This window comes from Lycorma delicatula, chromosome 3, assembly GCF_047948215.1.
Source record: "Lycorma delicatula isolate Av1 chromosome 3, ASM4794821v1, whole genome shotgun sequence".
NCBI lineage: Eukaryota > Metazoa > Arthropoda > Insecta > Hemiptera > Fulgoridae > Lycorma > Lycorma delicatula.
The window spans coordinates 144,082,173-144,094,942 of NC_134457.1; the positions used below are offsets into that span (position 1 = coordinate 144,082,173).

Below are 12,770 nucleotides of genomic sequence, written 5' to 3' on the forward strand. Positions count from 1 at the left end.
ATCTTAATATATTTAGTGCATAACCACTGATCTCTAATACAATGCAATCATTCTATCATGATTTGCCTGATAAAACTATCATAATACTATAATTTCACTATGGAATATAATACAGAGATACCCACATTTGATTTGATTCATGGAATGTAGTTATGCACAACTGTTAATATCTTACAGCAATGTTGGAATTGTCCACCATTTTCCTGAAGGCAGGTCCAAACTCTTTGCACTACATTTTTTGACATCCTGTGTAGGTCATCAGGGCTAATGAAATTCATCTCTTATTCTTACTATTGGTTACTCACTGTCAGTGTGCTCAAGACAAATGATGTGCACAATAAAACGATCTCATTGTATAATGCTCTTGACCTGGGTAAAAATAACTTAATCTCTCAAGAGGTTGTGGGCAAACTGGCTGTTCATTCCCTGAAGAAATGTAGAAGTTTTCTCTGGATGGTTTTATTTGTCTCCTGCCATACAAATAAAACATCCAGAGATTTCCCTCTGGATGTACGGGGATGGATCAATAAGTACCCTTGTTTACAAGTGGCGTTGTTGAGGAAAGTTGGCAGTACTACAGTGTAATACCATCTATCAAATGACACCATACAAAATTTCAGACTGATCAATTGGTTAATTTTTATTTGACAGCAATTTTATTAATCGTATTTGGTATTTTTCGATACAATAGAAAAAGAACAATACTGATCCATAATTCACATTTTATTTCTGGATGGAAAAACATGTAAAGAAATAAAAAAAAAATCTGGATTCTGTCTATAGGGACTTTTCATCTTCTATGACAACTGTGAGATATTGGGTTAACAAATTTAAACATGGCCATACATCTGATTTTGATGAGGAGTGCCCAGGTCACCCAGCAGATGTGGTTTCTTAGGAAATCATTGAAAAGATCCATGATGTGATTCTTGCTCACCTCCAAACGAAAGTGTGCGAAGAGTAGAGGTCATATGTATATCACACGGGACAACAATAAAAATTTTACACGATAAGTTAAGAATGAGAAAGCTGTTGGCTCGATGGGTATTGTGATAGCTCACTTTGGACAAGTGAATACAGTTGTCAACTTTGAAACAGTGTTCAAACCTCTTTAAGTGAAATCCAGAGGTGTTTTTACCTTGAGTCATCACTGCTTATGAAACCTGGATCCATTACTATACACCAGAAACCAAACAACAATCAAAACAGTGGGTTTATAAAGATGAATCTGCTCCAAAGTAGGCCAAGTCGGTCCTGTCAGCTCGAAAGGTCATGGCTACAATTTTTGGGATGCAAAGGGAATGAAATTCAAGACTTTTCTGGAAAAAGGAAGCTCAATCATGTAGCAGTATTTCAGTGAATTATTGGACTGATTCAACAAGAAATTGAAACAAACATAGCCCCACTTGGCAAAGAAAAATGAGCTGTTTCATCACAATGAGCTCACTCATCCATAATTGTTATGGTTAATTTGCATGAATTGTGCTACAAACTGTGCCACATCCACCGTTGCCCAACCTAGACCCAATGGTTTCAGTGGACCAATTTTCAACAATTTGACAAATCGAATGAGTATTTTAGAGGGTTTAGAAAACTGGCAGGGACATGTGTTGAAAAATAAATAAAAAATTCTAAAAAACTCATTTTCATTCCTAACACAGGTATTTATTTATCCACCCTCGTATTACATTACCATCCATCTTTATTCGTATCCTTGATTTTGCCATCTTTCTGTAGGTATAGGTTAGGTTTCCACTAGTTCCATCAGGTGATAATTGACTGTCTGAAAACTCGGTTCTTGAACTGAATCACCCAGTTAATTCGGTACCTTGTGTGTTAAATCTCAGGGCTATACCAATCTGTCGACCTTACAATCAAAATTTGTTCTATGTAAGTTGTGAAATTACATTAGTTTTGTTAGTGCTGATTGTGTCGCTGCTAGTACCCCCATACCCAACCCATCAGTTGGTCTAGTGGTGAACGTGTCTTCCCAAATCAGCTGATTTGGAAGTTAAGTTAAATTTGAATACTAGATCATGGATACTGGTGTTCTTTGGTGGTTGGATTTCAATTAACAACAGATCTCAGGAAATGGTTGAACTGAGACTGTACAAGACTACATCTCATTTACATTCATACTTACCATCCTCATTCATCCTCTGAAGTAATACCTGAACGATAATTACCAGAGGCTAAACAGAAAAAAGAAAGGAAAAGTACCCCATACATGTGCAAATAAATACAGTGGGCTGTAGTTAGAATTATTAAATTAAATAAACAAAAAAATGTTGTATTTAAATGAAATGATAAATATTTTAAATTAAGTTGTTTGTGTAAGCTGTCCATCAGAAACAAAAAGTTATCAACTTTTTTATTTTATTTCAGATAGGGAACCATGACACATTGTTGAAGAAAAAAGGTCATTATTGGTTTTTAATGAATAAACAGTCAGGAAATGATAGAAGTTTTGGTTAATAAAAGTTTTTATTTTGTTAGTTAATTAAAATCTTTATTAAAAAACTTGTTATTTTAAATTGTAGATAACAATAAATTGTATTTATAATACAGGAATTTTGTTTTTGTGAATATTATATGAAGTATATGGTGATAGTAATTCATTTTTAGAAATTATTATATAAATTGATTTTATTATCATACTTGAAAAAAGAATTTCTCTTTAAACTAGAAAGATTATTTTTTATTTATTCTTATTTTTTTATCTGATTTCCTTTTTTCATTTTTATGTATCCCTCCGTTTTTCTCCATAGTGCAGTGAAGTAACATTTCAGCCTTTCCGTGTTTGAATCCTGGTCAGGTTTGTAGATTAATATTATTTTTATACCCATGCACATGCTCAGCATATTTTGATATTATTTTTTATGCTGTTGTATACAGAAATATTGAAAATAAATTGGTATGTACCTATTATGGGCTGAGAACAGAAACAATTTTAATTTACAAATAACAATTTTTTCAATGACTAAACTTTATGAAAAACCTTTTTAGTCATCTTTGTGACCAACCTTAATATGACCAGTGCAATGGTTCTTACACTGATGTCAGCTGATTTCCTGCTGACCCAGATTTTTTTTTTAGGCATACATATATTTAAAATGTGGTTGAAAAGTGTGTTTATGTGAATAGTATCTATTCATTTAGTATATCCAATTTTATGCGTTGCTATACAGGTGACAGGGAAGTCACTGTACCCCCTAAAGTAAAGAAGTAATAATTTGTAATGAGTTATAAATGAAAATTGCGATATAATAATGAATTATTTTGTTTACTTACTTGATACATGTGTTCACCCTCATGTTGCATACACAATTCTATACGTCGCCACATTCTCTGTGATGTGCAGCAGAGTATTTCTGATGTTGCATTATGAAAGGCATCCTCACAACATCACGCAGTTCTTCATTTTTGGTGTAGCAACATGCAGATACATGTGCCTTGATAATTCCCGATAATTAATTGTCTGGTATTGTGAGATCAGGACTTTGTGGTGGCCACGATAATGGAGCTGGTGACACGAGTATTGCCACCAATTCAACGTCCTGGAAATTTTTCATTGAGAAATGTGCAGACTGATAGAACAAAATGTGCAGGTGCTTCATCCTGCTGCAACCGTATTTGTTCCATTAGCTCCTCTTGAAGCTGTGGTATTAACCATGCATCCATCTCTAAATAAGTCTGTGCATTCACTAGCCCGTCAAAAATATAAGGACCAAACAAATGAGCTATCATTTCAGCCCATATCTTGACATGCGGTGAATTTCTTTCCAACTCCCTCGTGTAATAAGGATTTTCTTTTGCCCAAAATAACACATTTATGGCATGCAAACTGCGATAGAGTACACATTCGTTAGTAAAAAGCACCTTTCCATGGTGCACTGTAGCAGGGAATTTTTCTAATAAAGCCCGACAGGATGCAACACAATGTTCCATAACTGCAACTGACAGTTCATTGATGAACATAAAATGAAATGGCCTAACTTTTAAGTCCTTTTTCATGTGGTCTTTCATTGTCATCCACAGTATACGAAGTTCAGCTGACCGTTTATAAGTTGATTTCATTGGTGATTGTTCAATGGAAACTGCAACAGCAGCACATGTTTCTAACCACATTAACCTTCATCTACTCCGCGGCCTATCCTTAACACTACCTAATTCAAACACACATTTTTCCCAAGCCAAGATTGTTTCTTTTTATGGTGGCAGGTTATTAAAGCATTGCCAAAACATGTCACTAATTAGCTTCTTGTTTGATTCATATGTTATATCGTTCATGAAGCCATACACTTGTCACCAACCACACCTCGATGCTGTAACTACTCGTGTCAGCCATTTTAGTACATCTGTCTTTTACTCAGAGTGTGTAACATAAAAAACTTGCCAATCGACCCAAATGAAAATACTGTATATTATAAACACATATCCTAACTCATTTTTTTTTGTTAACTTTAGAGGTACAGTGACTTCTACGCCCCATTATACAGTAACGATGAAAATTAATTTAAATATAGATATTATTTAATAAAAAGTAACTTTATTTAGAAAAAAAATCATACCTGTACATTCTGTGACTATCATTAATCAATATAAAAAAGAATCTGGGTTTTCTTTGTTTATATAAGCAGATTATTTATATGTGGTATTTTAGTTGTTTACATATTACTTTTTTCTTAATCACTTTGCATACACTATTTGGTGGCATTGGTTCAACAAAAGTACTACACAATTTTTTTTTTAATTTCATAATGAAATCATACTGATATATCTGCTTTAATGAGATCAATCTTTCTGGTACAATTCATTTTTTGATTACTGCCAAAGTTTTCAGTTGGGTTAAGTCTGGGGAGTTTCCTGGCCACAGGAGCACTAATATTTTGTTCCTTGAAAAATTTATCCACGTTTTTGGCAATATGGCATAGCGCCAAATCTTATTGGAACACTCCATTACCTTGTGGGAATTGTTTTGAAGTTGTGCCACAACCCTTTCCTTCAGAATCTTGATATATCCATCACTTTTCAACATATAATCTACTGGAAGTAATGAACAAGTGTCTTCAAATGTGAAATGACCCCAAAACATTTCTCTGAGGATGTTTAACCGATTGTTGGATATGAGCCAATGATGTATTTTCATCTGATACTTTATAATGTATGGAACTCTTAGTCCTGAACATAAAAATGTGATTTATCAGAAAACAACATTTTTTCAGTCTTCTTTGGTCCAGTCAGCATGTGTTTTAGCCCAAATGATCTGTTTTTTGTACGTTGCTGATGTTAAAAGTTGCCTTTTAGCTGACCAACAAGTTTTCATCCAGGTGCAAGAAGTCTTTGGTGGTTGGGTTTCAATTAACCACACGTCTCAGGAATGGTCGAACTGAGAATGTACAAGACTTACACTCATACATATCATCCTCATTCATCCTCTGAAGAATTATCTAAAACGGTAGTTACCGGAGGCTAAACAGGAAAAAGAAGGTGCAAGGAGTCGGCGTATAACTTTTATTACTCGCAAATCTGTAACAATGGCTGCTAATTCGTGATTTAAATCCACAGCAGATAATTTTGGATCATGTTTACTTTTTCTTTCTAATAGCTTATCTTGTGTTTGAGTAGTTTGCCACATTTGCCTATCCTTTGAGGTGAAAAAGAACTAGTTTCTTAAATTTTTTTAAAATAGCATTTACTGTCCCTAGTCCAACACCACATTTAGAAGCTATTTGTCATTGTGCCTTAATGGTGTGCTTAGAATGAGAAACAATTTTCTAAAGTTTTCTTGGAGTTATGTCCATTATTATATATTCAAGACGCACACAGAACAAAAAATATGATTATTTTATTATAAAAAATGACATAGACTTTCACAAAACAGTATTTATAACATGAAGATTGCTAAATAACCAAAGAACAATAACCTCACATTACACAGATAACTTAAAGAATTGGTGTGGTGAAGCAGTGTAGCCACAATATAAAAATAAACAAAAAAAATTCCCTGTGTTCAGATTCATTTTCACACTACTGTATATTTCATAATATTGAAACATAAGATATAAATGTTCAGTAGAAGGATTTTTAACTGTTAATTATATGGTTGCTTGAAAATTATTTTATGTTGGAATACCAATGAGTGCTGTTACATCCAATTTTATATGTGGATATTTTATAAGTTCAAAGTGATTTTCAGGTGGCAAGAGAATGTTGAGTAGTGTGTGTGGATAATACTTCTAAAAGCAGATTGTTACCTGACACTGATAACATGTTATTATTACTAAAGTGCCATTGTTGATTTTCTATGTATTTTGGAAGTGTTTTAGTTTTTGTTGGTCATTTTTTGTGATGAAGTAACGAAAATTTTTTTCAGTTATTGTTTTGTATTTGGCTGTAAAGTTTAATTTGTAACTTGTTTATAAATATTAGTAGTTCTTTACATCGCTCACAATGCCTTGTTACTGTAAGGTACTGTCATCAACATATGTTTGGTAGTCCATTATTTTGTTATGAACACATTGTTGGATAATATTTCTATCTGTTGTAAAAAGATATCAGCTGTTATGCTGGAAATAACCATTGATAAGTTGTAATATTTGTTTCAGAATGTTAAGTAATTTCGCAATAATATCTGCTATATTATCATTTCTGACATATGTTTTGTGGTGCTTCATCATGATTTGGTTTTAAGAATGAAAAATATTTTTTGTTACCTTGAGATTAATGTTCAGGTTTGTCATATCAAATGATGCTAATTTTGGCAATGTTTATGTTTTGTATTTTGTTTCATACTCTTTTCTAAAGCACCATAGAATAACACAAAAATAGATCTCAGTGTGGTAATATTTTAACCATTCACTGACCAGATTTATTTTTTATCTCATTTAAAAATTACAATTAATGAAACTAGCTGATTATTCTTACAATGAATATTAATCAATCAACTGCTGCTGAATAATAATTGGTCTATGCACAGCTATTAACTATTTCTTGTGCTAGATAATTGTTGGGATATATTAATTTTGTTTCAAAAATCACTTCTAAATATATTAGGGTTATATTCAGTGATTATTCAATTGTCTGCCAATGAAGAAGAAACACATAAACCACATAACTTAAGGTTTAATGTATTTAACCTCTTGTTTTGTATAACAATTGCTGGTAGCACCAGTAAGAACAAACCAGCCTTCAGCCTGATAACTTATACAAATTTGTTGAAATTCAAAACATCACACATAAGAACAAATTGACAATTGAAGCTAATAATATCTGAGCTAATAATATTTGAGAATTTTAATACATTATTATTGTTTTCAAACATTTAAAATTTGTAAACAGAAAATCCCATCAAATGTGAAATTTAAAATTATGATTTATTTTTTAAATACAAGAAAAGTTTGCTTTATTGAAATTCTCAGGTAGATAAGGTAGTTTAAATAAGTTAGGTTATGAATGTATCAAGTATAAGAAAATCATCAGTGTGTGTGCATTACAGTCAGTGAAGGAATAATGTAATATTTGTTCTGGAAGGTTAAGTGATAAAATTAATAAAACGCAAAAAATTAACAGTGAATTCTCTAAAGTTAGATGTTCTCTAACGATGGACTATATAGCTCATTTCCTGAGATTTCAGGTGAACAAAATTGTTGATGATCATCTTTGGTATAACAACAGCATTTTTGTCAGTTGAGTTCCCTAACAACCATTTGAATAAGTCAAGTAAAGTGAACAGGATCTTTTGGCATCTCTTAGTATAAGCAAGTAGACAGTTGGTTATTATTGGTTATATAATCTGATGTAATGCAAGAAAAAATGCCTGCCACGAATAATAAAAAAATCAGTCAAGAATTCCTTTAAAATTTAATGTTAAATAAACTTTGAACCTGAAAAAATTAGTGATAGTTTCAGACTGGTTGAAACTGCTAAATATAATGACAATAAATTCATAGTATTACTAGTTGCAAAATACTGAACCTACTTTATCACACATTACGTGCAACTGAACTAATTAGATAGATATGTTTTTATTCTTTTAAAAAAGAAACAAGGCCTTTAGTAAAGCAGGATTGTTTTGTTTTATGCTAAAACTTGCCCAGATTTGTTGCAATTAGAATATTATTTTAGAAAATTTAGCTGGGAAGTACTCATGCCATCACTTTCCAACCCTGATCTGGTCCCCTAGTGATCTTCATTTGTTTGAATTTTTAGGTGGTCTTTTTGTGAGTAATGAATGTCGTATGTTCCTCACACTCTTACTAATTACACCCTAAATTATAGTTTCATACGAAACATATCTACTTAAACATAACAAGCCAATCAATTCACAAAACACAAAGATAAAACTTTTTCATTCAAACCAAATTACATAATACATTTACCCAGCCCACTATTACAGTTATAAACTCAATATGGTAAATATTTAGCGTAAGTAAACTGTACTTGCCCACACTCATATACAGTAATCTATATAAAATAAAGGAAATCTAGTGTTAAAAAATATTTATTATCAATCAACATTCGTACAAAATTGTATATATTCCAATTGCCATCAACAACAGCCATAAAAAGTTCAGTAGTCCACAATCAGATAATGGTTCTTATAAAAACTGATCCACTCATTCTATTAATTCTAGAAAAAAAACTGCTTTATGATCAGGGAAGGAGTGATGTCAACCTTTGTTATTTTATTATTATTATTATTATTATTAATAAAATTCTCATAGATTTTATCTATGCAGTCTTGCTTGTGTGGAATTATGAAGACTAAATAAATTATAAATAATTATATTTTTTGGTTATCCCGCTCCATAAAACAAAACTTGAAATCACCTAAGTTAGTATATAACTACATTTTAACCATATACAATACTTAGCATACATACAATATATTTTCAGTGCTATAAAAAAAGAAAAATGCTCATTATTATTTACTATGATACTAAATGATATTCTGCAAGTCTCAGCTTATCTGATCCAGCTTTGTTGACTCAAGAGCCTGTAGTGGTAAGTTACCACTACACCAGACCAGAATATGTAGCTTAGAAGCCAACAAACAACTGAATAGTTATTTTGAGATAGTATCAAAGAGCCTTAAGTTTTATGCCTGTTGGGGCAACTAATCTGGCCTAGCCTTGACTTTTTCTTTTTGACTTTATCATATCGCCACATAAGCTTGAAACTTGTGCATGAAATATGAAAATGCCCTGCCTAACCGGGATTTGAACGTGGGATCTCCAGATGAAAGACCAAGATGCTGCCACGGAGATCAGCGGAAATTATAATATTTCTGTACAGGAAGATAAAGCTCTGTTCAAATTCTTTTTATGTAATGATGATTTCTTTTCAGTTACTGTTTGATCTGGAAGTATGCAGAAGCACACTGCCATAATATTGATAATTTTTTTTTTTCAGAATTTTAATTGTGTATATACATACTACAAAAAATATTTAAATTTGTTGTTTGAAACCAAATCTTCGTACTAAACAGTTTTGAAAATTCTGAGTATTGTTAGTTTTACTGGCAATTTCCACCAAATTAAAAATAATTCATGATTTTTTTTTTTAGTTTTTTAAAAGTAGTTTAATACAAACAAATTATATGGTTAGTATCCCAAGTATATTTTTAGAGATCAGTTAATATAAGCAACTGTTAGAAAATTTGGAAACATTTTATCTTGATTTCTATCAAGATATGGATCAGTAATGGTTATATCAGACACCTGATATACTGAACAATTGCTGATTAGATGCAATGATAATGCAAGAGATATAAATCCTGGACAGTGGAAGAGTGGTTCTCGCTCATATGTTTGATACTTTGGAAGAGCATTTCTAGCCATAATAAATGTAGTGTGTACAATTCCAGTAGAGTGAATCTGCAGATTTGTTATACCAACAAAGAATACAGTATAATTAGCTCAGTCATGGGTACAGCATAATTAAGAGTTCTACAAATATACTAAATAAAAAAAGGCCAGCAGTGGTTACAAAAATTTGTTGGCTGCTGCTTCTTATGTTCAGCAAAATTTTAAAACAGAAATAAAATTAAGAAAAAATTATTTAACTTTAAATAAATGTTATTTGGCTTTTATTACGAATGAAAATTCAAACAATATTTATTGCCATAAGGTTAATAATTTTATTAAATAAAAAAAAAATTGTGAATATTATTATTAATATAAGTTGTTAATTATTATTATTATCAATAATAATTATGCAATATTGATATAAGTGAGAAAAATTTAAAACTTTAGTTCACAGTTGACTCCGTTGATCAAGTGGCATCACATCACCAAAATTATATGCTAGTATATGCTGGCATATATTTGAAAAAAATTCAAAATTTTGGTTATTGCCCCTTAATTTAAAAAGTTCCGAAGTTGTCTACATTAATGCAGTACTTTCTATCTTCAAAATTAAAGGTATTTGAAAATAAAATAAAAAATGATACTTTAGTATGAGTCCCATGCAGCCCCCTTGTTTTTTGGCAGTTAAAAGCTTATTTATTGAACTTATTGCACTGCCCAACAATAAAAATGTTTTGGGCTTAATCAATGAAATAAAAAATAGATGGGGGTAAGTTTGTTTTTGGAGTTGTCACACCTGTTAAATGACAAAACACAACCTTATCCAGCTATTTGTAGGTTATAAACATTATTACTGTGACTGTGATTTCCATGTTGTAATTAGTGCAGAATTTCTAGTTTTCGAGTGCTCTGAAGTGAAAAATTTGTTAAATCAAAATACCACGAAAATGTGTTAATTCAGTGAATAATTTTTGTTATATTTGTGGTGAAATAACATTTTCGTCACAGAAACGCAATCTGACACCTCGCAGACTGCCTATCAGCATTATTTTGGTATGAAGGTAGGGGACCAGAATAACTTTTGTTCAGTTATACTACGAAAATGGCTGAAAAATAAAAACCATCTTTGGCTTTTGCTGTGCCTATGGTTTGGCGGGAGCCTACAAACCATACAGATAACTGCTATTTCTGCTTAAATCCACCTATAAAGCAGAATTATCAATGAAGAAAAGAGGAACAGTTCAATATCTTAATCTCCCATCTTCTATTCGACTTATTCCACATTCAGGTAGTTTATCAGCTCTTACTCCACCCCAAAATTATGAGCTTGAAATAGAAAATGAAGACAGCCTGAAAGAAGAAAACCCAACAAGCCTTCCACATCCCGTAACTCTGGTTTTGACAAAAAAGGTGATAAACCGCACAGACAATCGAGTGGAATTGAGTGATTTTATTTGAGACCTTGATTTGTCGAAGGAGAAGGCAGAACTTCTAGGGTCAAGAGTACAGCAATGTAATCTTCTCCAACGTGATGTAAGGGTTTCACAATACAGACATCACATAGGGATCTGCTTTCTTTTTTTTTGAAAAGAAAAACAATCTTGTTATTTGCTGCAACATTAATGGCTTGTGGAAATATTTGAGTTTGAATCATGATCAAACTGATTGTTGGCTACTCATAGACTCCTCCAAGCTTACTTTGAAAGCTGTATTACTTCACAACACAACCATCTTTCTTCCTTCTGTTCCTGTTGGTCATGCAGTTCACATGAAGGAGACTTATGCAAACATGGCAATCCTCCTAGACCAAATCAAATGTGCTGGAAACAAGTGGAAAATCTGTGGCAATCAAAACATCATCGCTCTATTCATAAGACTGCAACTAGGGTACACTTATACTGCTGCTTTTTATGTATGTGGAACAGTAGGGATAGGAAATAACATTATATTCAAACAGACCTTAACAAGAAATCTTAACTCTAGTGAGAAAAATATCATTGCCAAGCCTCTTGTGGGCCCAAAAAATGTTCTTCTTTCAACCCTTCATATAAAGCTGGGTTTGATGAAAAATTTTGTCAAACGTATGAACCAAAAAGGATAGGCCTTTAAGAACTTGACCGAATAGCTTACTCTAGTGGTGAACTCGTTTTCACAAATCAGCTGATTTTGAAGTCAAGAGTTCTAAAGTTCAAATCCTAGTAAAAGTTACTTTTATACAGATTTGAATACTAGATCATGGATACCGGTGTTCTTTGGTGGTTGAGTTTCAATTAACCTCACATCTTGGGAATGGTCGACCTGAGACAGTACAAGATTATACTTCATTTACATTCATACACATCATCCTCTGAAGTAATACCTTACAAAGTCTAAACAGAAAAGAAAAAAGCCCTTTAAGTACTTAAGAGACAAATTTCCTACATTAGGTGATGCAAAAGTTTAGAGGTATTTTTGTTGGGCCACAGATTCGGCAACTTGTAAAGGATTCTGTGTTTGACCGAACATCATCTAACGTGACACATACATATAGAATATCAAATTTCTCTAAAAAAGTTTTTCAACACCACAAAAAGCAACAAGATTTTTTTAATTGGATTAATAGGAAAAAAAATTATGTGCTTAAAAGAAATATATATTGGTCGAATATGTAATATATATATATATATATATATATATATATATATATATATATATATAAAGGGTAGGTCTATAAAATTTGCTTCCTGTATCAAAAACGTGCATTCTCAAGACACAAAAAAGGAAGAAAATTGCTTCTTAATAAAAATAAGAACCAAATAAATTGCTATTAACCATGAGCTACAAGTCCCTGCAATTCAGGAATTTGTATTTTCTTTTATCTAAGATCTCCCATTAATTTTTCACAAACACACTTTGAATATCACAATGATATAAGGTTGTTGTTTATAATAAATAATTCATATCAAAGATTACAAAAAAATG

At 31.8% G+C, this 12,770-nt stretch overlaps 1 protein-coding gene across 1 annotated transcript in view; it reads left to right on the top strand.

Moving 5' to 3' along the window:
- Positions 1-2,701, top strand: part of LOC142322068 (mitochondrial potassium channel ATP-binding subunit) — a 75,648-nt gene extending 72,947 nt beyond the window's left edge. The window contains exon 14 of the mRNA XM_075360717.1: positions 2,386-2,701. Coding sequence (XP_075216832.1) covers positions 2,386-2,475 — 90 coding nt within the window. The 3' untranslated portion in view covers positions 2,476-2,701. The remainder of the gene's footprint in view (positions 1-2,385) is intronic.
- The last annotated feature ends 10,069 nt before the right edge of the window (positions 2,702-12,770 follow it).